The sequence below is a fragment of the Python bivittatus genome, unplaced genomic scaffold, assembly GCF_059951505.1.
Source record: "Python bivittatus isolate LINGU-HERP-01145 unplaced genomic scaffold, Pbiv_v1 ctg000610_np1212, whole genome shotgun sequence".
NCBI classification, from domain to species: domain Eukaryota; kingdom Metazoa; phylum Chordata; class Lepidosauria; order Squamata; family Pythonidae; genus Python; species Python bivittatus.
In genome coordinates this window covers 18,730,179-18,757,745 of record NW_028277088.1, presented here as the reverse complement: position 1 = coordinate 18,757,745, position 27,567 = coordinate 18,730,179, and the positions used below count along the sequence as shown (strand labels likewise).

General features: G+C 35.7%; 1 protein-coding gene across 4 annotated transcripts in view; it reads right to left on the bottom strand.

Annotated features, from left to right (window-relative positions):
• Nucleotides 1-27,567, bottom strand: part of LOC103055115 (nebulette) — a 59,777-nt gene that overhangs the window by 28,601 nt on the left and 3,609 nt on the right. For all 4 annotated transcript variants that reach the window (XM_007423545.3, XM_007423546.3, XM_088150399.1 and 1 more), the window contains 9 exons: nucleotides 26,709-26,819; nucleotides 16,400-16,510; nucleotides 8,747-8,848; nucleotides 6,979-7,080; nucleotides 4,271-4,378; nucleotides 3,832-3,939; nucleotides 1,450-1,554; nucleotides 1,073-1,180; nucleotides 456-566 (listed from right to left, as the gene is read on the bottom strand). In XM_007423545.3, the coding sequence (XP_007423607.1) occupies nucleotides 456-566; nucleotides 1,073-1,180; nucleotides 1,450-1,554; nucleotides 3,832-3,939; nucleotides 4,271-4,378; nucleotides 6,979-7,080; nucleotides 8,747-8,848; nucleotides 16,400-16,510; nucleotides 26,709-26,819 (966 nt within the window). The remainder of the gene's footprint in view (nucleotides 1-455; nucleotides 567-1,072; nucleotides 1,181-1,449; nucleotides 1,555-3,831; nucleotides 3,940-4,270; nucleotides 4,379-6,978; nucleotides 7,081-8,746; nucleotides 8,849-16,399; nucleotides 16,511-26,708; nucleotides 26,820-27,567) is intronic.

The window sequence follows — 27,567 nt, the reverse complement described above, 5'->3', positions numbered from 1 at the left end:
ACATCACATAAAATCACAGTTAATGGAGCTTTACTGTGATAAGGAGATATATATAAATTGGCTAAACAATTATAAACCTATAAAAGCTGCTAACACAATGGAAATTGGAATAAATTAATGCATTTAAACCTGGATGAAGAATAAAGTTTGACAAGTTGCTGTAAACAGTTGTTTCCATACTGTTCATTTGCAAATTCAAACTATGGTTTGGCTCTAATTTATACCATACACAAACTGTGATGTGATGAAATACTTGAACTGAGATTTAATATGTGAACAAACTGCAACTATCAGTTTTTTATACATATTTCAGAAACATCAGTTTTCAATTGTCTGCTCTGTGACACTACAGAAAAAGAAAAAACTGAAAGGAAAAGGAGGATGAACTTGATAGAACTTAAACAATATTATGACATAGTAAAAATGACTATTCATCTTCTGTTTGCAAATGTTACCTCTTTTAATAGATCTGTTACATGTTTCACATGCAAGAATTCTAGAGTCTTGTCTAAATCCAGTACTGCTTTTCCTTTGACTTTTTCTTCAAATTCTTTTCTATACATTTTCTGGGTCCAAAACAAAATTATTGTTGGTTATCAAATGTATGCATTCCTAATTTAGAGTTAGAACATTTTTATAGAATTATGTCAAACATACTTTACAAAGTATAATCTAAATATTTGTGGAATATCAAAGTGTGACTCTAAAATAATTACTGTAACATCAAATGGGAAGCACAATGAGATCCAAAGAATTGCTTAACTCATTCCATATGTCTAAGTATGCTTTGAACTTGTCTTTCCTGAAACGTATCTCACAGCACTGCAAAAATGTGAAGATTTGAAAAAGTAGTTTATACTTCATCAAACTGATTTGCCGCTCAACAAAAACTAGTCCAACCTTCTACTGAGTGAACCTAAACCAAAGACTAGGTTCAAACAATGGACTGTTATCAGTTACTCTGTTTCACAGTAGATCACAGAGACACACAACCCTCTTATTCAGATGCTGCTACAGCACAACACATTGGTTACTACATAATAATAATAATTTCAAAAAACATTTCACTAACCTCACTTTGAAACTTTTGAGCTTCCTTTGAAACTTGGTATGTTGGTGTGTCCATAAATTCTAGCATAGACTTGCCTTTCGATTTTTCATATTTCTCTTTATACTTAATCTAATAAAAACATTAGGCATCAAAAATCAATTTAAAAATCAATAGCACCTTACTTCATCCATATTCAGATAATAATAAAAAGCTCCACATGAGAAGGGATTTCTTTTTTCTACAGAAAAGTGAGTCATTGACATGTATATTACTTCTCTTTTCTGTATATTCAATATTTTCCACCTTCCATTTTATGTAAAGATGGTATTCCACAACTTACCAATATAAGTGTTATACTAAGTATGCACTTCCAAATTTACAGAATACTGTGGGCGTACCTGGCTTTGAAGGACTGCATTTTCTTTGTGATGCAGCTGTTCAGCAGTATCTGCTTCAAAATGATACAGCCCCTTTGTTTTCTCAAATAGTTTCTTATATTCATACTGAAAAAAACAAAAACAAATATATGTTTAAACTTCAAAGCATATGCATAACAGACTATAAGAGACATATATGATATGATTCACTGGGCATATGGCTAAAACCTTTGGGCCTGTCAAACCTTTGGTAGGTGCCTTAACTGAAAGTGATATTTCCCAAACATAAATCTCACAGAGTTCTCTTTAGCAAGATTTATTAAGATGAAAGTAATTGTGATACAAGAATTCCAACAAGTGAACAATTTTCAATTTAGAGTCAATATATCTATATGTACATTAGGGTAGGGACTTTATGAGTGTATATCTCACCAGGTTATGGTGCCCCAGAAAGGAGAGAGGTTTGTTTTCTGATAAAGAAGGAGTCTGCAGCTGTTGGTTGTTTATACAATGATTGCTGAAATGCTTATAAATCTGAGAACCAACTCTTATGGAATCTTTTTTGGGGGGGGAGGTCTTTGAGGAAGTTCTGTAAGAATTAACCTTAAAGTATCTATTATATCGCCCTAAATATCTCCAATGACTGATCTCTATTAAATCCAAGAATCACATCATAGGTGCTATAACGAAGTGTGTTTTAGGGCCTCACAAGGTAATTCATAGGTTCTACTTTGATGGCTGAGGGGCACCCTGATTAGGCAAGGATGTGATTACAGCACTGAAGGGGACAAGATTAACATTTTTGTATTTTTCCCCTCTCTTGGGGGACTGGATATAGCCTACCAACTTTTCTGAGTTAAATTTATCTAGCTAGCTTTTTTTTTTTCTTTTTTCCTCCCATTGAAAATTGGCAGGCAATTGTAAATTTAGCAACTTATCACTGCTTTTGAGTAACACAATCTTGGGGAACTATGGAACCAAAAGAAAAGACATTTCATGGACTGATCATAGCTTAAGAATTGCCCATTCCTGTTTTTCTGGATCTGGTCATCAAAGTCTTCAAATCACTTCAAACAGTCCAACAGATGACACTGCTGCTAAAATTATCTTCATCATCCAATAATTATGGTTAATTAAAATGATATGGCCAGGCCTTATCATTTTAATTACACAATTAACAAGTGTGTACAGTCCCATACATGTGCACACATAAATACCCACATCACTGTTAATTTTTCAACTGATTAGACTAAAATCTTTGGATTAAGAGGTTAGCTTCTGTTTCATCTCACATAGTTGGCTGGATTGGGGAACTGAGTGAATTTATTATTAACTTTGCACTGGTTTATTTGAAACTGAATTATTTGAATTTGAATTATTGTGGCTCTGCAGAGCTTTTGCATAGTCTGTTTTCCACCTTATGGAAACTTTGCCTCATCCTGCCTCCTGGATTCAAAACAATCATTTAGTCTCCCCTTGCATTACAATATAGCTTCAGTATCCTATTTCTAGCACCTATAAGCATTGTATGGCATGCATCTCTGCCTCTTTCTCACTCCAGCCACCTCAGTTACATGCAACCACTGTTAACAAAAGCACTTGATTACAAAATTGCTGATCTGCTGCACCGTTTGCAAGCTCCTTTGAAATGCAAGAGAAATTATAGCCTTGTAGCAAGGAAGCTTCTCCACTGGTGAGATCAGTATTTATTTATTACAAATCACCACACAAATGTATGTAGTATGTAAGGAAAAACTAGACAGGATAGACACTGGTAATTTATTTCTTTTGTCTTGATAGGATGAGGGACTCTTGCTAGTACTAGTGGTATCTGAAGGCAGGACACTCTCCTGTTGGTGGGAACATTGGTTGACTCATATTTTCTGTATTTTGTCAGCATTTCAAGATCAGCATCTCTGAAGATAACTGCAAGTTTGCTTTAAACTACTTTGGGAGAAACTGAATGGAAATTGTAGTGGTGTGGAAATGCCCCTAGAAGTTCATCAAAGGCAGCTTCTCAATCAGTGTTTACAATAGCCTTCCCCAAACTGGGTACTCTCCCAAAACATGGATTTCAACTCCCAGAATTCTTAGAAATGCATGCTAACTGGACATTATTGCAGCTAAGGCCGACACTTCTGGAGAATGTCCTCATTGCGAAGGCTGGTTTACAATATTCTGACACTGACCAACTATTAGAAAGGACCAAGAACTGCTCTGAGGACACCAAAAGAAAAGGTCTTCCTAACAGATGATTCTGAGGTCAAGCTATAGAAATAGAAAGCCAGTAGGGAGAACAAAGATATGTCTTGTGGGGAAATAACAGGTTGAAATAACAACTTTTTGGGAAATTTAGCCGTCCTGGCCATTTACCGAAAACAACTCCAAAAAAAGCCAACTTACATTACTGTGGATCTTGCTGGCACTCAGCGCGTGCTCTAACTGTAATAGGTTTGGAAAAGCAGATGTTGGTTCATGAAGACTGTCCAGGCTTTCTTTTTTGTATTTTACCTTTAAGAAGGAAACAAATATCTCTGGTGAAAAGACTGAACGACAGAATAGAAATAAGACACTTCCAATTTCCTTGCAAAAAAATCAAACTGTACTTCTTTCATATTTATAGTGGCCATAAGATGGCACTCATTTACTGCAGAGCGACAAAATGTAATCAGAAAACATTCCATCTAGGAGCAAGTTAAAACTTTCAATATTGACTAGGCTTTTCCCATTAAAACTTAAGGAAATTATTTTAGGGAATTTAAAGGCATACCGGGGAACTCCCATACAATATTCACTACAAGAAATGACCTATACTAAAAACGTCCCAAACAATTCCACTTACATCACTTGCCAGGACAGATGCAAGTTGAGCATGCTTGAAAAAAGCACTTTCCAGAGGATTGAAGCAATAATTCTTCATTTCCTTAACAAGCTGCTCTTTGTATTTAACCTAAGAAGCAAATATATCACTATAATCAATACATTTCTGCAGAACTCAGATCTTTTCTATTATTTTATTTGGATTACTTTAGTGTACAGAAAGAGAAAAAGATACCAAAAGGGGGGGGGGAAGTAGAAAATAGTTACAAGCACAGCATTAAACCTTGACTGCACAGAATAATATTCATCAATCTTTCCATGATATCACTAAAAAACTTGTTGCTACAAAGAAAGTGAACATGTACATCTGGGGCGACACCATAAAAGAATAATATTTTTAATATGTCCCATTCATGGTAAATATGTAGTTCTCCATATAACGATAAATTCCAAATTTCTAGTATATAATTCAAATCGGATTCACATATTTAAGCCATTTTATTCTTCCTAAAACAAATGTCACCTCCACTGTTTTTCACTTTCAGTATAATGACACTGACAATAAACCACTTTTATGGGTTCTCCAAGGTGTCCATGAAAGAAACTGTTGTTGAATCAGAAATACATTTCAGTGCTGATAATAATTTGGGAGGTTTAGATGCTGCTAAGGTATCTGCGCCAAACTATGAAACCAAATTATGTTTAAACTGAATACACTGGTATTGCTGCAGCAATTCAGATGGTTTAAAAACTTGATTGGCAATAAGCTGATTAAATGTATAAATACCCCTATTAGCCCATGAATTCAAAACAATTATCTGCAGTTTTCAAACCAGAACTATCACCAAATGTAAGTTTGTTATGTGAATAAGGGTCAAAATTATATTTCTGTCCTAACATCTTGCAAAGATGCTGCTAATCCTTCTTAAAAAGGTACCAAGCTCCTGCCAAGAAATCAAAGGGTCACATAATGAGTTCACTGTGGCTTCTCCTTATTTTGATTCCATAGAGAAACAGAGGTCAAAATGTAAGCCCCATGAAAGTTAGGAAAGTAAATTCCCCCATCATTATATGGCAACATACATGCCTGTAATAAATGAGGTAACTAAGAAGATGGGAACAAATCCAAATCTTAAGAATGCCCAATAAAATGTAGGATAAATATGCAGTGTTCTGAAATTGACTTTATCCAGAAGCATCAGTTATGAAGGGCAGACCATTTACTTTCTATAAGCAATCCAAACAAGTTACTCTTAGAAATACAGATGATAATACTCTGAATGAGATATGGCTAACTATACTGTCCCAAAAAATGTATAGAACAAGCCTGCAAGAAATCTCTGAGTATATATCTCTCAGCTCAGCGATTCTAAAATCCTATTTTTTACAGTTCACTGCAGTATTAGTAACATATACTCAAAGCTGTAATAATTATCCCAGAGAACAATTAATTCCACACTGATTTAGTGTAAGATGGAAATTAGTATATTTTAAAGGATTATTAACAAAGAGCAAAGTGGTGATGTGATAATGGGATTTTCTGAGTAATATCTTATTACTCAGGCTGTAAAAAGAAATGGAAAATATAACTTAACTGCATTCGACTATTGTGTGTGATAGTAAATTATATTTTAATTATTTAATTTACAGATGATCATAAAAAGATCTTCACATTTCCCTAATTAACTATTTTCTTTTTTTAAAAATTAATTGTTCCTAGTTCAATCAAATTTCCCTAACACTGTCTTCCATAACCTGATGGCTTCTAGATATGTTACGACTTCCATTCCCATATTTCTGAACCACAAGCCACGCTGCCCAGAATTATGGGTTTGAAGTTAATATATTTGGAGGACACAAGCTAAAAAGACCGTCATTATCTGTTTAATTGCCAATTTGCAAGATGAGGGCTGAGCTAACTTCTTGCTAACTGTCCTAAACATATTCTACTATAGGATATCATCAGTTTTGCTACTTTACTAAATTTGGGTCTAGATTTTTGCTGATCAATATTCAGTCAGAGACAGTAAACAGTTACACCACCAAATATCTGTCCCACAAAAACCAGTTTTAATTATATTCTTTTCACCTCCCATCACACTGGTTTCTCATTCTCTGGAAAAAAAAAATCTAGAGATTTAGAGAGTTAAGTCAATTACAAGCAACCTGGTACCTATGAGATGTTTTGGACTTAATGTATTTAGTTTGCCTTTCTGGAAAACTGTCTTGCATTTCATCATGAAATATTATCTTATGTCAGTTTTCTGATTTGAAGAATCTTTTATATCAATGTGAGTTTTAGTATTATTTGGTTTCTTATGTCATGATATAATGTCATTCTTGTTTTTATCTTAATGGCCACATTAAGTTATGTGCTTTCATCTCTACTGAAATTATCCCTTTTTAATATAATTTTTAAAAAATATTTGCAATAACAAAATTCAGCATGATAAACACAACCCAACAGGTCACATATTATGTGGAACATACCAAAATATAGTAATGAAGTCAGATTTATCATCTATTTGTGAGCTGCAGCTATTGTTTCCTCAACATTTAATAAATGTCAATTAAATGCATTTTTTCAGAACAACACAATGAAAAAAAAGGTTATTACAACCTTATGTTTCCATGCATTTACAAAATTTTGCAACTTGAAACAGAAAACATTTGATTTTATACTTGGAAACAAAATATTTCAATTGAACATAAAAGCCATCAAAACCTTACTTGGCTTAACAACTTGGATACTTTCTGAGCATGATTAAAGTCTGGTCTTCCAAGTACAGTTGGCTCCTTGCTCATTTCTTGTTTTCCTTTTGTATATTCAGCCTTCAAAACAAAAATGTAAATATATTAATACTAGCCATCATTTAACTTGGCTGGGAAAAAGACAAAACAGAATTTACTCTGTTCACAGAACTCTGTGTGAACTATATATGATTGACAAGAGTTTTTCTGTTCAACAATAGCAACAACAGTCTCTCCTCAAATGTAGGCTGCTGACCATATACCTGTCACCTGAAATTATCCCTTTTTAATATAATTTTTAAAAAATATTTGCAATAACAAAATTCAGCATGATAAACACAACCCAACAGGTCACATATTATGTGGAACATACCAAATGTTTCACATTTCACATTTAGTTTATATTTTTTAAAAAACTAGTGCCTTGCTAAAAAAAAATCTTTATTGAACATTTTCTTATCAATTCTCATTCAATCTGACAAAAAAAAAGAATTTGCTTTTGAAATTTTTTTCAAAGGCAAAGAAACATCAGTGAAACCTCATGCAAAGAGCATTCTTCTGTTTAGTTATGAAAAGACCCAGTGCTGGATGTGAATTTCCTTTAACCGTACAATTCCCTCTCCACTACACTGTTGACTTGGAGAAAGTAACTTCAAATACAAGCCAGCAAGACGATGCAAGAGAAGTTCTTCCATGGAGTTTTTTCAGAATGGGAACAGCAGACAGCCAAGGAGAATTTATGGTGAAGGAAAGATACATAACAGAAAACAGCAACACCAGTGGCACTTTCAAGAATAAAGTAAGCTCAGAAACACCACCAGGAGAAATTAGAAAGAAATTCTCAAATTTAGGAATAAGGTAGAAAAAAAAAAGAAGTATCTTTTGTAGAAGAAAAATATTTATAAGAAATTGCATCATGAATTTTAGCACAATATTAAAAACACAAACAAGATCTTGCAAGATTAGTGACTGTCCACCGCTATTTTATTTATTTATTATTTATTTATTTATTATTGAATTTATATGCCACCCATCTCCCCCAGAGGGTGACTCTGGGCGGCTTAGAATTAAAAACCAAGACAATAAAAAAATAAAAATATAAATATCCCCCAATTAAAATCACAAGTAACAATTCTATAAATGCCAGTATATAATTCAAGATGATGGGGGAGCCAGCCAGTTTCAGCAATGCGAGCCCCCATCAGGCCCCCAGGCCATCTGGCATAGCCATGTTTTTACACCTTTTCGGTGCTATGTTAATCAGTTTTAGATTTATACAATCACATATCCTCAAAACCTAAGACAGGGTGAGTCAATGAATGAAGCAATAGGACAATTAGGAGCTACATGCTTTTTGTTAACACAAATACATTTCAAAAAAAATTGGCCACATGAAGCAAAAGTATTAAAGGGACTTACAGATTAGATGTTCTGTGTTAATAAATGTGTTTATTATCAGACATATTAACTGTTACAGAACTTATCATAAAAATATTGAAAGTTTGCCATTTTAAATATGATATTTAGCATGAAAGAGAGATATGCTGGAACGAATATTTAGAGTGTCTAAAATAGAATACATTACTGATATTAGTCCACTTTAGGGAATTGAGATCATCATCATCAATCTGAATGTAAGTCTAGAGTTTCAGTTACTGAATTCAATTACTATAGTTAATCTGTACCAAAATGGAAATGTGATAACTACTTCTTTTTTAAAAAAATGGTAAGAAAAGAAATGTCATACATTGCTTATTATCTTTGTTAGCTTTCTTGCCATCATTACATCTGGTCTATTGGAAACTTCAGTATATTTGTGAGTATCCTGGAGATCTTTCTTATATGAAACCTGTAAAACAAAATATTATGAATGTCTTATGATAACCAGCTGTTAGAAATGTAGTAATATAGTAACATAAAATGCTGCTTATTAACTTTATTATATTATGCACTGGCAGAATAAATAAATGTTGATATGTAAGATAAAATAATAAGTCTTTTTTTAAAAAAACAAATAAAAATGCTGTATACTAAACACATTAGAACGCTTTGTTGTTTGAAATGGGCAGCACAAACCATTTTATGACAATTCTGAAACAGCTAGATTGGCTTGGCTTCTACGCTGGTTTCTAGGCACAGTTCAAAGTGAGAGTGCTATTCTGAATGTTGTATGTGTGTGTGTATAAGAAAAATTTTCAAAATTTTCCTGTTTCTTACGACAACAAGACTCTAGAATCCCCTGCCACTTCTTCACTACTGCCATTTCAGCACCAGAAAAAGATGGATGTTTTTCAAAAAAAACATAGGTTCTCCCTCTCCTTGTTTAGGCTAGATTTCTGTTAGTTTTATTTAAGTAATTTTCTAGCTGTGCTGAATGCATTTTTTAATTTTTTTCTAGTTTTGTTTTAATATGCACGCATAGAAACAGCTTTATTATGAGATGCAGAGGCAGCTGCTACAATTAGCTTTGCTCAACTTCAACAGGCATATAATTTGTGTCTGAACTACATTAATTTGTATTAGGGCTGTGCAAATTTCACAAATCATTTTGAAGAAATTATTTAGATCTCATGCAACCACCAGCACAACAGCTTTCTGCTATTCATTCCACTTCTGCACAAGTTCTGAAAAAAAATGTGGCTGTTTTAATGAACTCAGTGCAAAGTTAAAATATTAATAATGTTGATATTTTATGTATTTATATGTATTTATGGTTTTCATGTTTTGTGTGAGTCGCCCAGAGTCCCCCATTGTGGGGAGATGGGTGGGGGAGAAATTTAAGAAAAGAAAAGAAAAGAAAAGAAAAGAAAAGAAAGGAAAGGAAAGGAAAGGAAAGGAAAGGAAAGGAAAGGAAAGGAAAGGAAAGGAAATGAAAGGAAAGGAAAGGAAAGGAAAGGAAAGGAAAGGAAAGGAAAGGAAAGGAAAGGAAAGGAAAGGAAAGGAAAGGAAGGAAGGAAGGAAGGAAGGAAGGAAGGAAGGAAGGAAAGAAAGAAAGAAAGAAAGAAAGAAAGAAAGAAAGAAAGAAAGAAAGAAAGAAAGAAAGAAAGAAAGAAAATATATCTTCTCTGTTAAGAAAATCTCATAAGTGAAGCTTCTTCCAAGGAAAGTAAAGATAGGATTGCAAGTGTCCACTGGACTTTAGGGGGAAAAAAGCAACTTCTGCTTTTCTGAATTTTTTAACTGTTAAGTTAAAAAAAAAAAAAACTAAAGTGAAATATGGTTAAAATAATAATAATTATTTATTAAAACTTACATGCCTCATTTGCTACAGGTGTACAAACCACTGAAGTAATTTCTTAAAATGAATCCAACAGTGTTTCTAAGCCCTTGGAAATTAAGAATAGTGCACAAAATTTGCATGAGATGAAATGAATACCATAAAGCAAGCAGAAGCAGACTTCCTGAAAGATGCTCATCACCCATATAAGCTGAAACCTAGTATCTGGACTTCAGTTAAGACTGATTGATCAGACCCAGAGAAAAATGCAAATCTTTTGTGAAACCTGCAGCAAATATTTACTCTTATGGTTCCCATGTGACAGTCAAATGGTAACTGAAATAAGGAAGTGTGGTTAATTTCACAGGGAAGAGATGGTAGAAAAATCAGACCATTGTTATTTCATCCAATTTAATGTACGGTCTAGTTCAACATTTTCTACCCATGAATTATTACACTTCTGTCACTTGGGTGTAGATATATTTATGTTGGAGAGAGACGAGCATATTTTAAAATGTCTCCCATACATAGGTTGTACATTGCTATACCTCATTGATAATACCGACAACATGAAACAGAATGAAGATTGGCAAAGGGTACACATTTTCCAGTCCCTGAGTAAATATCCCTTGGCCCAACTCAGAACAAGGAGATGCTGTTATCAAATATTTTGGCCCACTGTGAAAAGTATCACCCTCTTAATCACTTAAAACAGGGCACAAAAAATGTTTGCATATTGTGTGGAGGAGGCTGCCAGGAAACAGAAGATGTATGTATTGCAAAGGCAACTAATACTCCTTAGTGCAGTGGCATTTTCATTGCTTGCCATTCCTTGCATCACTTGAAATGCGTGGCATGACAAAAACTAGGCTTAGAAGTGCATCCACTGATCCATCCATTCAGCGTGATGGCAATGCAGCTTCAGAATCACCATTAGCAATTCTGACTACATGGTCTAATTGGCTGGAATCACTAAAAGAAAAGGTAAATAGTACTTAAAGATCTAATAAGGATGAATTATTGTTTTATTGTATCCATTTCCTAGATTTTCTCTGAAAAATATATTCATAGAGGTCTTCCCTAATTTTATCCCCATAATTTTCCTGTGAGATTGTCTCCGATGAAAGTAACCAGCTCAAAATCATCTGTGAATTATCCAAGTCCAATACCTTGATTATTATATTACACTGCCTGTCTATATGTATGAATGATTTCTGAACTGAACAGTCATTTCGTTTTCTTTTTTTAATTTCCAATGGAGATTTATTTTTAATTCACTAATTTTACCTTAAAAATCTTGCAGATGAGTATTCATCAGAACCATAATCTTAAACCCCGCTTATCTTATCCTCAATTGAGATTTAAAGATTGAGCCCAGGATGGGAGGAATGCACATCAAATACATACAAAAGAAGACATCATCACACATTTCAATAGTTTTGGAAATGTCTGTAGCTGTATGCCAGTTACCTTACTGGATTATCTTGCAGCTACAAAGAAACTGTGCAAACTATCATATAATATCCTTAATTGCACATGATAACAAAATAATGCTTAGGATGATACAACCCGGATTAGAATCTTACATGGAAAAAGAGATGCCAGATATTCAAGATGGCTTTAGAAAAGGCCAAGGAACAACAAGACATTATTGCTGATGAACACTGGATAATTGAGAAAGACAAAGAATACTAAAGAGAAGTCACCATGTGTTTCATTGATTATGGAAAGGCCTTTGATTGTGTTGATCATGTCAGGCTCTGGAATATGCTTAGAAAAATGGGAATCCCAGAATATCTCATTGTCGTCATAAGAAACCTATATATATGTCAGAAACCCACAGTACAGACAGAACATGCTGAAACAGACTGGCTCCAAGTTGGCAAAGTAGAAAGACAAGGCTGTATACTCTCCCCTTATTTATTCAACGTATATGCTGAGTATATATTAAAGGAAGCTGGGTTGGAAGAAGATGAGCTTGGTTTTAAAATTGGAGGAAGAAACATCAATAACCTGCGCAATCACTCTGATAGCTGAAAATACAAAGATCTGCCAGCTCTAGTAAAAATGTCAAGGAGCACAGTGAAAAAAATGAGACTAAAATTAAATATAAAGAAGACTAAACCAGTGACAATAAGTACAACAATCAGCCTTAGAACTGACAGTGAAGACACTGAAGTGATGGATTGCTTTTGCCTTTTCAGATCAACCATCAACAGTAAAGGAACAATCAATCAATCAATATGCTTCAGACGAACACTTGATAGCCATGAAGGCCTTCAAAAAGGTATTCAGATGCTGTGATGTATCTATACCTACAAAGGTTAGAATTGTGCAGGCAATGGTATTCCCAGTGAAATAGTATTTCTGGTATTCACTTTCTATGGAAGTGAAATTTGGACTCTGAAGAATCAGGATAGAAAGAGTATTGATGCTTTTGAAATTTGGTGTTGGAGAAACTTCTGAGAATGCCATGGACAGCCAAGAATGGATCATTAAACAAATCAACTTAGAGTTTTCCTTTGAGGCATAAATGACCAGTCTCAAATTATCCTGCTTCTGACACATTATGTGAAGACTTAGTTCCCTGGAGAAGGGTGTAAAGCTGGGAAAGCTGAAAGGAAAGAGGATAAAAGGATGATTAGCAGCAAGGTGAATGGATTAAGTTATAGTGGCGATGGGTGCACCTTTGGAAGACCTGAACAACCGGGTTAGGGACAGATCATCATGGAGAAAGTCTATGTAGTCTCTAAGAGTTGACATTGACTTGATGACACATAATCAATCAATCACATAAGTAATAGAGACTCCAGAAGTCCCTGGATACCTAATTACAGAGATGTGATTCCTCCTTCTGAAGGCACTGTTCCAAGGAGGTAAAGAGAGCTCCTATGTGATGGTTTTCTGTCCAGGCTTCCTCCCTCATTCCCTTGTTGTACAACGGTGGAGAAAGCAGGAAGGGTGGGTTGAATTCTTAAGTCTACAGCTTCTTTGTATGGGTCCTTTCAGCAAGATGGCAGCTAAACTGAAGTAAGCTTTGTTTCATGCAGTTCCTCGGAAACCAGATAGCTTCCATTCTAGCTTTTGTGAGATATTAGTGCCACTTCCTTGAATCCCTTCAATTCTCTGTGGGTATCTCTCTGACTTGCTTCCCACTTCCTCCTCCAGGCTCTGTCTCTTTTCTCTACTCATCTCCTGTCTTCCAGGCAGATATAGTGCCTGACTACCTTCTCCTCCCTTCTCTTTTATTTTCCTTTATTCTCTGCTGCCTTTTTTCATCTTTTCTACCTTCTGTTTTATCTCCTACTCATCTACAGCTCTTATCTGAGACATTGGCTAAAGCAAGGCTGGCTCTTCAGATGTCATTGGACTACAACTCTTTTCATCCATGACTATTGGCCATGTTGAATGGATCTGATGAGATCTGTAACCCGATATCTAGAGGGCAACAGATTTCTTAACCCAAGGCTAGAGTATATGTTTCACTCACTAGGCTACTGCCTGTCACATTGCCTAAAAAGTCCTCACAGTAGTATCAGCAGTAGGTTTCATTACTTCAAACTTCATGCTGTATTTTTTAAAAATGCTTTTGAAAACCTCCTGTTCCAATAATGGTTTTCTACATATTCAAGAAACATATGGTCAGAGACATTTCAAGGACATGAAACTAGCTAAGCAGTTCTTTAGAACCTGTCTCAATATGAGCAGCATAATACTTCTGTGTGTTTACTCAGAAGGAAAAACGCTGACTTCACTTCATGAAGCTTTCTCCCAGGAAAGTAAACATAGAATTTTAGATTTTATAATTTAATATTGACAAATGGTTTTTCAGGAGAACATGGTATACTGATTAAAATAACCTTTTATTCCTTGCAGTCAAAAAATATTTGACATAATTTGAGATTTCTGTTGTTATAGTTCATCATTAAATTATAATACTTAGACATTTTATAGTATTTATTTGTTAAAAGATCTTTCCCCTGGGATGCTCATCATGAATCTGTTCAAGGTGACAATAAATCCTGATGTATTTCACAAATAAAAAGCAAGAGTACACGGGTATTTTCAAAAAAATGACAGTCATCCTTTGGAAAAAGGAATTTTCAGCTCCACATATTTGAATATAAAATGTGAGTCTTATTTTAATAATGAACAAATAGTTCAATAATCTCATTACATGTAACTTCTGCACTGACTGATGCTGAACTGATTTAGCAGGATATTAGATAAATTCACATTGTGTTGCTGTACCCATCTTGCTCTGCTGATGAATAAGAAAAAAAAAAAAGTTATCCTATCCCCCCAACCTAGTTTACTAAATGTGCCAGATCCAATCTTCACAGAATAGGTCCAATGGAATCAATATGTCTTAGCTTCTTCTGTACTTACTTGTCCTATTGTTTTCAGTAAATTCTGTTTACAGACTAAGGATTCAATTCATTGCATTATATACCATTATATATTAATTTTATTTGATGACTATAAGATGTACATACAACTGAAATTGGTATCTGGATGTTTTTCTTTTTGTTTTCCCACCTATCATTTTTTCATCTTGTATTTTATTTTTTAGACTGTGAACCTGGGGAACACATGCTAACCTTTTTATTATTGATCTGTAAACTACTCTAGGAGTATTTCAGACTAAACATGCTCCATATAAATAACTAGATTAATAAAAAATAGTCTAGTTAATTTCACTAGAACTTACTTCCATTTCAATGGATATTGGGTAACCTACAGTAGTTTTGAACTATTTCCATGCTACATGACAAAATGACTGAAACCATGGAATTTCAAAAATTATTCGTGATGCAGGTTAGGATATGGCCATTCCTGACCTGCAGTGTCAGATGATTAAAAGCGATTAAAATGATACCTAGAAAGTTTCTATAGCAAAAAAGCAATACATCTTTATGTATATTGGAAACAATGTGGTAATTATTAGAAATCAGCATGGATTTGTCAAGAATAAGTCTTTCCAGGCTAAACCTATCTTATTTTAATCTAGTAGCTCCTTTAGTGAACTATGAGAATGTTGAAAAGATATACTGACTTCAGCAAAGCATTCCACAAAATAACCCTAACTCACTGAAATTATGGTTTGCAAGCCAGTTAAGAATGGGCTACATGGCATGTGTATTAGGTGGGCCCTCAGCTGTCTTTCAACCATACCTATATAACTATAATACACTATTATATTAGGTCCTCTTCAATGTGGACTGAAGTATCAACTGGGATGCCACAGAATCCAGTCCTGCATCTGGACTAATCAAAATATAGTTTCAGATTATCACAGAAATAATAGTTTCAGTATATTCTATATTTGTCATACTCAGCCTAAGTGCTATGTCCAATCCTGGCTCACATTAAAAAGAGATTCAGTTCAGTGAAAGTTCAGAATAGACGTAGAGAAAGGCAATGAGGATGATCAAAGGATTGAAAATTAGGTTTTATGAAGAGAAACTATGGAAACTGAATATGTTTAGCCTTGAGAAAAGATGACTGAGAGAAAATATGAGAGCACGTTTCAAAGCGCTGATGGGATATTGAATAGAAGAAGGTCAAGACCTATTTGTTATCATGCCAGAGCACACTGGTCTTAAGTTAGAAAAGCAAATTCTGGCACAATATTAGGAAAACTGTCCTAACAGTAGAGAAGTTTAACAGTAGAGTCAGAGAGGGGTTTCTATGGCCAGTTCCAATTCTATGGTTCTAAGAAGAAGCCACTCACCCTAGTTGAGAAGAGATGCCTTGGTGATCTATCTTTTTCTTTCTTTCTTTCTTTCTTTCTTTCTTTCTTTCTTTCTTTCTTTCTTTCTTTCTTTCTTTCATAACTTTGAAGATTATAACACTGGTAGCTTTACTGATATGTAAAACTGCTACAGGAACTTAAGCCAAAGAAATGGTTATAAATGTTTCAAATAAATAAATATTTTAAAGTATACATTATCTTGAACATATCTATGTCATGTCTTCCACATCTGTGCAGAAGCTTGTTAATTATTAGGTAGCATTCAAGTCATCCACATATTTTTCCAATGTAAGGACACTGCTAAATCACAATCTAAATAATCATACAAAAAACAATTATTTAGTCATCAACCTGTCATGCACTGAACTATAATATATCATTTCAAATATACACAAGAATCTAACTATTTAAGCTGAGAAAATACTCACATTACTCTGATGTTTATTAACTTCCATGGCATGCTTAACATCTGGAAGTTCCTTCATCTGTGCATAACTTGATGTTCCTTTCTCAGCATCATATTTTTGCTTGTAAAGAACCTAAAAATGATAAATATTATTAGCATGCATGCAGAAATCTAGGTAGATTACAGCCCAGGATATAATCTTTTTTTACTTTTTCATAAATTCATTCTATAAATCTCCAGGGTTCTTCTTTTAAATCACTGGCATTTAATCAAGCCATTTTATAAACTCAGAATATAAATTATTTTACATAAACTTACACAACACAATAGTTTTAATCTTTAATCTTGACAACCTGTGATGACCAAAACTGAGAGGTCCATGTAACTGCACTATGCATGTCTTCCTAGAAATAAATTCTATTGTGGCCTATACTAAAGTAAATATGCTATCCTAGAAGTTTAAAATGATGGGGGGGACACTTATACCTATTATGTGGGATTCTCCACTACTATCTCATTTTGGTTTAAACTCCATATATTTGTTAATATGGTTTTGGGAAAAGGAATGGAATTTAAAGATGTTATGTCAATGTGATATTGAATTATAAGAAAATCTGGATTCAATGAACCATTTGGATGGAAGAGATTTCCATTAAATCTAAATGTGTGATAAATCCAAAGGTTCCCCCTTCTATTGTTCTGCCCCTTTCCAGAGGCTGATTACAAGACAGCCCTATAACAGTCATCATAAGATGACTAAAGGATGCTTCTTCTCAAACTGTTCTATCAACAGGGAAGTGCTGGTTGAGGCAGGAGCCAGAGTGGGAGAAGGTGTCACTTCTGCTGCTACTGTGGTCCAAGCAGACAGTATATCCAGCAGAGAGCTTACTCACCCAATCAATCTTCCCAGCACCTTTTATTCTACCCTCTCCTCTCAGTGCGCTTCCTATCCACTCCAGCATCTCAACATCTTCCCAGCCTCCATCCTTCAACTCAGCTGTCATCATTGCCCCACTTACCAGCTATTATCTTCAATGTAATGGAAGGACTGATAAATATTACTTGTGTGGTTAATGCTGTATTTTAAAAGTGAGCCATTTTCTATACATTGGATAATTCTTTTTTGGGTTCTTTTCTTTCCTTTTTGTACTTTTTAAAAAATTTTATAGTTATTCTTTTGTTTCTCTTTTTTATATATTAAAGCAAATAAACATTTACGTACATAAAAAAGAATTGTAACTTAAAGCTTTGATGCATAAAATATGTAGGTGAATGTGCACTGAACTCAATGGGCTAATTTAGATCCAACTGATTCTCAACTTTTTATTCTATGTACAACTGGTTGTGTTCCAGCTAGTATATTTACTATTGTGCAGATGTTTAAACTGAGTATTTTATCATGCTATATCTAATAAATAAGAGCCATTACACACTTCATCTTTCATCAAAGAATAGAATGCTAGGACAAAAAGCATTTAAATTATCCTCTCAATAAACACAATAAACTGTTATAAGGTATGCTGGGAAACTAAATTGTGTGAAGAATTCTAATGTTTTCAAGTTTTGATATGTTTTTATCTTTTTTTTTTTTTTTTTTTGCTTTTACTTACAAGCCTCCTTGGAAGAATCTACAGTCAAAAAGGCAAGATAAAATGATGATAAAATATAATGGAAACAGCAGCAGATAAAACCTTTAAGCCAAGAAAATGGTCTGAAATCTGTTGTCTAGATCACAGTCATTAACCCTGAAGCCCAACACAGCCCAACAGATGCCGGCTGTATTGATCTTCATTGAACCTCATATTTGAAGAACATCAAAGCCAATTTTAGAGGAAAGAAGTTTCTCTTTCAAAACATAGTAATTAGAACATGGTAATATACAGAGGTAACCCTATGAAGATTTCTAAAGTAATACTGAATATACTGTATTTAACAGCTTTTGCTAATTAATTTCAAATTATCTGAATTCTAAGAATTGGAAAAAATGCATACTTGTGATATTGCTTATTTTTCCTAGCATTTTTCAGAAAAGGGAAAAAAAGGGAACTTGTGAGCCAGTCCAATATTTTCACACCTGTTTTTGATTACTGCTGATGAGCTCCTCTATCAACAGGCAAGTTACAAGGTGCATATGAAACAACATTCAAAGGATATAAAATATGAAAATAATTACTGCAGGCAGATTTGAGGACATATTAGGTAAAAGAAGATAATGAAACTCAGAAAGTAGTCCAAAAGGAGCAAGTTTACAGTACTTTAGTAAAACTAGAACCTAAACAAAATTGGATTCAGATTTTGGTAGAGTGGCCTCACTGAAACCAGTATGGACTGAAGTTATGAACAATTTAAGTCCCACTGGTTTCAATGGATCTAGTTCTTAGTATAGTCGAGGTTGTGTCTCAATGAACTTTTAATGTGTAATTCACAGTTAACTGTGGCAATTTTATGGAGTCTCCAGATGACACTTCCCTCAACAGTGAACACACCATGTTTTACCTTCTGTCTGTCTTTTAACAGGTGTTTTTCTATTTCATAACGAATTCTAAAAACAGAAGAACCATTTAGTAAACCATTTAGTTCCGTCAGATTTTCTGAGAGGAAGCTTACATTAGCAGTGATTCTTTTCTTTCAATTCAGCTTCTTTTATATTGTTCTCTCTACTACCTGGCAAGCTTGCTATTTATTATTTGCTTCTGTTGCAAAACTTATTTATTTGTTACATTTATATAGCCGCCCATCTCACACAAGTGAAAGTCACAGAAATTTCTACAATGTTGTTAAATTTCCTTGGTACTCATGAATAATTGGATCAGGTATGTGTGAAAAATTTAATGAATGGACCCAGCAAGTTTAATAAGGGTTCATAAAAATTCATTTAAAAATTCACTAATAAAACCTATAAATATTGATAAGACATAAGATCTTTTTTTTTTCTCTTGAGAATGCACATACAGATAAGAAATCTAGAGGTATCAATTTTGAATTAGGTTTAAGAAAGCAATAGGCAGGACCAGACCCATTCTCTCTCTTCATTTTCCGTTGGTTTTTGGATGCATGTTTTCTAATCTCTTTCCATCTTTCTTCCTTCCTCCCCATGCAACAGACGGGAACAGAGGTCTCAACTAATCAGTTGCAGAGGAGTTTAGTCACCATATGAAATTGCACCCTTGACATGAATTTGCCCATCCCAGATCTAATTCCTGGACACATAACTGAAAAATGACATACAATAACTCAAGTTTATCCCCACTTATTTTTGAATTGAGAGTAATTATTTGCAATGTCCAAGGTTCTACAAGGTAATACAAATACAAACAAGTGTTTCACTTCAATTAATGTTAATAGGGCCTGCAAAAACAAAAACATATATAAAATGTGTCTGAGAACAGAAAATCTAGTACAAATATCAAAGAAACAATATTACTATATCTTGGATACTGAGTGTAGAACTTAAAATCCCCACAATTCATCAACTTCACAAACAAAAATATTGCTTCAAGCATATTTGCCAAGTGCTTGAAGAAATAAAGAAGAAAACCCACTGACATGTTCTCATTTTCTATTTTCCTTGGGTCATTGTGTTTCCTCAATAAGAAACAACCAGTGGAATTTTCTGTCAAAGTGATGGAATATGTATAAACCAGGTCTTTTACCACACTGTCCATTCATTTCTTCATTTTAGAAAAAAGCTTTGCCTTGCCTGTGATGTTTTTAAAATGCTTTCAGGGAGCCAGGATAGTCAGAAACTCATTTATTTAGTTTTTAAAATAACAAAAAAGTTTATCCTTAGGAAATTATCTGGAAATACAATAAGATATCAAGAGGAGGAGGAGGAGGAGGAGGAGGAGGGTGGTTATGATTTCGGCAATAGTTTGTTGCTTCTTGCAGCTTGTCGCCTCCAGTTTTGTGTTGAGCCTACAGCACCGAAAATTCCCAGGACTTGAGGGCATCATAATGACAAAAACTGTATTATGCTGATGCTATTATACAAAACATTTAGAATTTTGCTACCAATCAGAAAGCCAGTTAAATAAAGTTTGGTTTTTACATCATAAGGTTTCCTTGTATGAAGTTGCATAGAATTATCCTACATATAATTAGATCAGTCCACCCCCAGTGACTAATGGACCCGGATGGGCTCCAGAGGGAGCTGGGGGTTGTTCCTGCTGGTCTGCTGCACGGTCCATCTGAAGCCTTGGTAGTCACTTGGAATAAAGGGGCGGCTGAGGCTTTGAATCGGATCGTGTCCATGCGACCTCTCTCCTCCCGGGGATCCTGGCACTCTCCATGGTTTATGGAAGAGCCAAGGGAGAGGAAGTGAGAGAAGAGACGTCTAGAGCATCGCTGGTGCTTGACAAGGGACGCACTCGACCGAACACGGGTTAGAGTGGCTATTCATGCCTACTTAGTGGCGATAAGGGCGACAAAACATCGTTACTCCTCCACTCTTATTGTGTCCGCAGATAGCCATCCCACAGCCCTGTTTCAGGTGACATGAGCCCTCCTGGGTAAGGATGGCTCTGAGAACCTTCTGCAGGGATATGCAGAGGAATTTTCTCGGCATCTGTCGGATAAAATCGCTCGGATTCATTCTCAGTTGGATGCTGGCTTTATTGCAGGTCCAGTGGAGATGCCTAGGGAGGAGTCTTGTCCTGTTATCTGGGAATGGTTTGAACCTGTTGGACCTGAGGAAGTGGACAGGGTCCTTGGGACTGTGAGCTCAGCCACCTGCTCTTTAGATCCATGCCCCTCCTGGCTTGTGAAAGCAGCCTGAGGGGTGTCATGTCAGTGGGTTCTAGTGATAGTTAATGCATCTTTGAGTGAGGGGGTTGTTCCCTCACCTCTTAAGGAGGTCTTGGTTCACCCCCTCCTCAAGAGGCCATCGCTAGACCCCACTATACTGGACAACTTTCGTCCAGTATCTAACCTCCCCTTTTTGGGGAAGGTGATTGAGAAGGTGGTTGCGCAAGAGCTTCAGAGGACCTTGGATGAAGCGGATTATCTGAATCTCTTTCAGTGAGGATTCAGGCCTGGGTATGGGATGGAAACAGTATTGGTCGCACTTTTAGATGATCTCTGGCAAGGGAGGGATGGGGGTTATGCATCCATCCTTGCCCTACTTGACCTCTCAGTGGCTTTTGATACCATCGACCATGGTATCCTTCTGGATCGGCTCAGAGGATTGAGGGTAGATGGCACTGTGTTGTGCAAGGTCACCTCCTTCCTCCAGGGCTGATTCCAGTTGGTGGTGGTTGGGGAGGAGAGATCCCGCCCTCGGCCCCTGTTATGTGGAGTGCCACAGGATTCGGTGCTCTCCCCCTCCTATTTAACATCTACATGAGGCCGCTGGGTGAGCTCATCTGTCGCCATGGGGTGAGGTATCATCAGTATGCTGATGATACCCAATTATACATCTCTGCCCCTGGCAAATTAAGCGATGCAGTGAATGTCTTATCCTGGTGCCTGGAGGCTATGGGGGTCTGAATGGAGAAGATGGCAAGACTGAGTGGCTGCGGGTTCTGGAGCCTTCTGGTGCTAGAGTTATGCCATCTTTGGTACTGAATGGGGTTGCACTGCCCCAGAGAAACCCTGTGTGCAATCTGGGGGTCCTCCTGGACTCACGACCTGTTCAAAGAGCAGGTGGCAGTTGTGGCTAGTCTTTGCACAGCTTCTTGTTCTGCACCGGTTGTGCCCATTCCTAGATCAGAGGGACCTAATCACTGTCACTCATGGCCTGGTCACCTCCCATTTGGATTTCTGTAATGTGCTCTACATGGGGCTGCCTTTGAAGAGCATCCGGAAGCTTCAGCTGGTGCAAAATGCAGCGGCACAGGCAGTTATGTGTGCCCCTAGGGCGGTACATGTTACACCTCTGCTTCGTGAGCTGCACTGCTTGCCAGTTTGCTTCCAGATCCAATTCAAGGTGCTGGTTTTGATCTTTAAAGCCCCTCATGGCATGGGGCCGGGTTACCTAAGGGACCGCCTCTCCCCAATTACATCTGCCCATCCCATCAGATCTGGCAGAGAAGGCATGCTGCGGATCCTGTCTGCTAGAGAATTACATTTGGAGGGTCCCAGGAGGTGGGCCTTCTCTGCTGTGGCGCCCACCTTGTGGAATCTTCTCCCTCCGGAAGTGAGATTAGCTCCATCCCTCTTAACATTCTGTAAGTCCCTCAAGACCTGGATATGTGATCAGGCCTGGGGCTCCCAGGGGACCCGGGAGACTTTATGATGGCTCCTGTGATGGAAGGCATGAGCTGGGAAGGTTCTGGAATGGAGCTTCAAGGTTGCCAGGAGGGGGGGGGAGAGATATTCGAGGAGAATCACCTCCTCAGTCCCCAGACGGAGTGTGGGAAAGCCAAAAGAATGAGACTGGCTCCTCCCTAGGGCCTCATGGTTATAGTTACTGTTGTGGTGGTGTAGATTTAGCCTGGCGATATTCTGTCTATTAGGTGTAAGCTAATAAAGGAGCTAATCTGTTCTGGACTGTCTCGCTATTGTTCTTGGGCTGAACCTGACAGCTCCCTTATTAATTTTATCCCCTCCTATTTTGTGTGTTTTTACCGTTTTTTATGTGCAATTGTTTTTATGTATTTATTTTTTAATTGTTGTACGCCACCCAGAGTCACCTTGTATGAGATGGGTGGCTATACTGTATAAATATGATAAATAAATAAATTTCCAAAAAATATATATTTCTTAGTTCTCTGGTGATTTAGAATCAATAATAATAGTTAGCCCGATCATAGATTAATTTCTTCAGTGTGAAATACAAACGTCTCATCTATATCTTCAGTTTCCTTGATTTTCTTCTTGCTTTGATCGTTGATTTCCCTCTTCTCTTTATTCTAACTGCCTCTCAGCTAACTTTATTTCCACCAATATAATAATGCACCTACTGTTTTTGCAGGAAGATATTATGTTTTGTTTCTAGAATCTATTTTTGGATCTGTTATACTCTTTCTGTAGACTGCCTCTTAGCTCCAAATCAGAAAAGATTAAAAAATGTATCTTTTACACACTTTGCTTGTATTGATTTATTACAGTTTTTATGATGATCCATCAAGAAATGTTTTCTGGATGATTAAACTTTCAAGAAAAACAAAAAACAATGTTGACAATACAAAATATGATGGTTAAAAGCATCAAGTAATTAGAATGCACCTTTAGCAACTTCTGTCCTAATAGAGACTTGAAACAACAATTAGCAATTTAGGCTTTAAAAAATCCTAGGAGCATTTAAATGTAAATACCAACCATTAAGAATTTGTAATTTTCAAAAGGCAGAGTTTAACTCTTTTCTCCTCAACTTTCATAATGATTAGTATCAGTCCTTGGCTGCTGATTTTTGAAGGTGGAGGAAATTTCACATTAGCATTGATTCTCTGTTGTAAATCCCTACAGTAGCTTTCTATCCTAACCCAGACTCACCATCTATGTATTCAGGGCTCTCTCCCTTCCAACTCTGCATTCTTATAGCCCAACACAGATGCTTATGACTTCTGCTCAAATAACCTCAACTATCCAAAGATCTCCTACTATCCTTAAATAACTTCCCTGGTTGCCCCTCACGATGAACTTTTCCTGTATCTGGGTTGCAAAATTCCAGATGACCACAAAATGGCAGAATAGAACAATTTATGTATCTCTCTGCTGCCAAGGCATGTTTTTCACTTACCATATCTATCATCTTCCCTTTTGTGACAAAATTTGCCACATAGCTAATTTTAAACTGGAAGTTCCTTGGCATCAGGTTTGACTGAAGTTCCTTTTGTTTCCTTAAGAGAAGCACAAAATGGTGCCCCTGCCTACAAATGGCATCTGGGTTGACAACTGAATACTTGTTCAGTGCTGGAAATGCGATATTGTCCTCCTCTATTCCTGAAGGCAGTACACTAGATTAAGGAAGAGGGATGCAAGACAGTTGCTTAGTATATGAAGCACTGTCATTCATTATTTCATTAAAAAACTACTTTCACTAGAAGCAACCATCTCACTATGTCCAATATTAGATGTCCCTACTTTGGGGCAGCAAGGTACTCACCAAAGATGCTTTATAAATCATATAAAGTGACTCCAAACATAATCAGTGGAAAATATGGATTCCAATTCAATCTTGGTAGTAAAATATTCTTGATCAGCTTTTTTCTTATCCCAATGCCAATATAGTATAAATATAAGTATTATTTATACTATTCTATCAATCAACTGGTCACAAGCTACCTTCATTTTCAAAAATTTCTGAAGCAAATTAAACACTGAGAATTACAAGTTTATTTGCATTTTCCATGGCTTTACGGTAAATCAAAAAGGGCATTAGAGCCCCTATAAATACTGAGGAGCAGCACAAGAAAAGCAAGAGGGAGCAGAATATAAATATTATCATTTTCTTCCCTCCAGCATATGTCAAAATCTCTCTGTGCATGAATGTTGTGCATTTGGAATATGAAGGTCTAGACAACAGTTTTTTTGGGGAAAGGGCAAGTCCCAGCTCTGTTGTAAAACCCACCATCTCCTCTTTCATTTTCGTTACAGGCATAATGTTTGGAAAACTCAGTGAGTGGAAATTATTCCACTTTCCTAGCTTCTGCAGCAGAATGCCATGATTTATGCTACAGATGGGAAATAAATGTGTCTGCAGGTTTTACGTTTTATGCTACATCTAAGATATATTGTGTATGTCCTCTTAAAGCAGATGTGTGTTTCAGAGTAAGTCTTAAATAGTACAGTTCTGTATTTAATACTTCTATAAGGAGAGCAAAATGCACATGAGAATTGCCTGAAAACTGAATATTACAGCCAGCTCTCTTTTGTATCTGTCCTGTTGCACAGTAGGAGAGAAAAATATGGTTTAAAATACTATACAAAACTGTATTCTATGAATATTCCAGGCAAGGTTTTAAATCCTCTCAAGAAATGACAGGGGGAAGGTCAGTTTGATTCTCACCCAGAAGTAAAGCCATGTCTGATAATGTTCATACTGGCCAAGAGAAAGTATAGAAGGGGCTATATAACTAAGGTAAAATTTACCTAAAAGTTTTATTTTAAAATATTATGACATTAAAAATATTATGTCATTATCTCAATAAAGAGCTTAACTGTTTAACTTAGCAATTTTCTTCCTGGGTCTAATAATTTAAAGCAATTCTGACATAGATCGAATGATTTTTGCAGTGTTGTTATTTATACAATTCTTCCTCTATAATATATGAGTACTTAGGCAATCTATATTTTCTTCATCTTTCAACTCTGGGGAAAATGCCCAAATATATATGGGAAAATCTAAGGTACAGAGATTTCTTGATAATGTTAATTATCTAGATCCATTTTTATTTGACTTCTGAAACAGGTTTAGGATAGGAACTGCCTTAGATTCTCTGCCTAGCAGCTTAGACTTAATAAGAATGTAACTTTCTTATTCTTCTCAGTCTTTCAGTTTAGGAAACATTTAGTAATATTGGTCTTTGAGATCTCTTTTTTGGGTTGGGACTTAGAAGAATAGTATTTTAAAGTTTTTGTTCCAATGAAATTAAAACATTACAGAAAAGCATGCTGGAAAACATCCGCTCTAGGGAAGGTGAGTTACTAGGCATATTTGCCCTTTCCATTTACTCCAGGTGTAGCGGACACTATTCTAAAGCTCAGTGCTACAGCAAATGATCTGTGTGTAAAAGCAGCCAGGTTCGGTCTCTGGCATCTCCATATTCTCAGCTATCCAACAATTCTAGGTTATTAATTAGATTACCATGCTCTACAGATGCTGAGGTTAGTAGTGGAGTCAATCATGACTCAAGTTCAATCTGGAAACAAGATAAGTGGGTAAAGCAATGGGTGAAGTAGGATATGATGTTTCAGATATTCACTTATATCTACGTTAAACCAGTTAATTTCAGGGTTGACATCTTGTTCCTTAGATGTCAGAGCACTGCTCAAACAAATACTTCCTCTTACTCAGGCTATAAGTAACTTGTTTGGAGACCCTAAGTAGGAATCCTAGTCAGTTCTATCTAGTGCTAATATTGCTGCAAACACACAAACAAAAATCACCATACATTCATATTTATTTTTAGGTGCTTCATATTTATGTATTTATTTATTTTAGATATATCTTACTTTCCCTCCAAGAATTCAAGGTGGTACACATAGCACTTCTTCCTTCCTCCAATTTTTCACTGTCCTTTCTGAAGTCACCAAGGGAGCTTCCATTACTAAAATGCACTTTGGACTCTTCAATTAATGCTGAGTACAATATCTCTTTAGGAAAGGTAAGAAAGGTAACATATTTCACAAGGAGATGTTTTTATATTATGGGGTATGTTTGTAAAAATTACCTTGCTCTGAAGTTGCGTGACTTCTTTTGCAAACACGCTATCGATTGTAGCAGGCATTTGCTGGTAGAGCGAGTTAGAAAGTTCTTTCTTAGCCTTTGCTTTGTACTTTGCCTGGAGGGCAAGAGAAAAAAGAAATGTAATAATTATTTTAGACAGATTAAGAGGATATTCAACAGGAAAGGTTCACATTAAATCTTTCAAAAAGTAGATGTAAAAAATAGATTTTGCCTAGCTGTGAGAACAAATGCAGGCCTAATTTTGCAATTCTCATCCCACCACTAAAGGACTTATCTGTTTAGACCAATAGACTTTCACAAATTTTGTGGCAGACCAAATTGGGTGAGCTCCTGTTTTTAAAAGCTACCACTTTCATAATAATAGCGAATAAAATGAACCCAATTTGTCTTCTAATTTCCAAAACTACCTCTGAGAACAATTCTGTCATTTCAACCAGCCCCCATAACATGAGCTTTTCTTAAATCCAGTTGCCCACCTAAGTGATCACATAATATGTTAAAGCTTCAGCTCTATAAAGTCCATCTAAGTTGTTTGAGTATCAACTGAATGTACTATAATTGTGTTGCACAGCAGCCATCTGCACTGGAGTTTTTTAAACTTAACATTTAATGCACTCAAAAAAACAAAAGAATATTAATTAACTGCACCATTTCTTTGAAAAGCCTTTTTTAATTCAAAGCAAACAGATTATTGCTTTACTCATTTTATTCTTTGTATGTATTAAATATCCATGCAGTTCAGCTAGGGAACTTCGGTTTTTAAACAGAAATTAAAATACTTTAAATAAAAACGTACTACACCAAAGATAAATATAAAAAATTCACAGACGACTAAATATTCT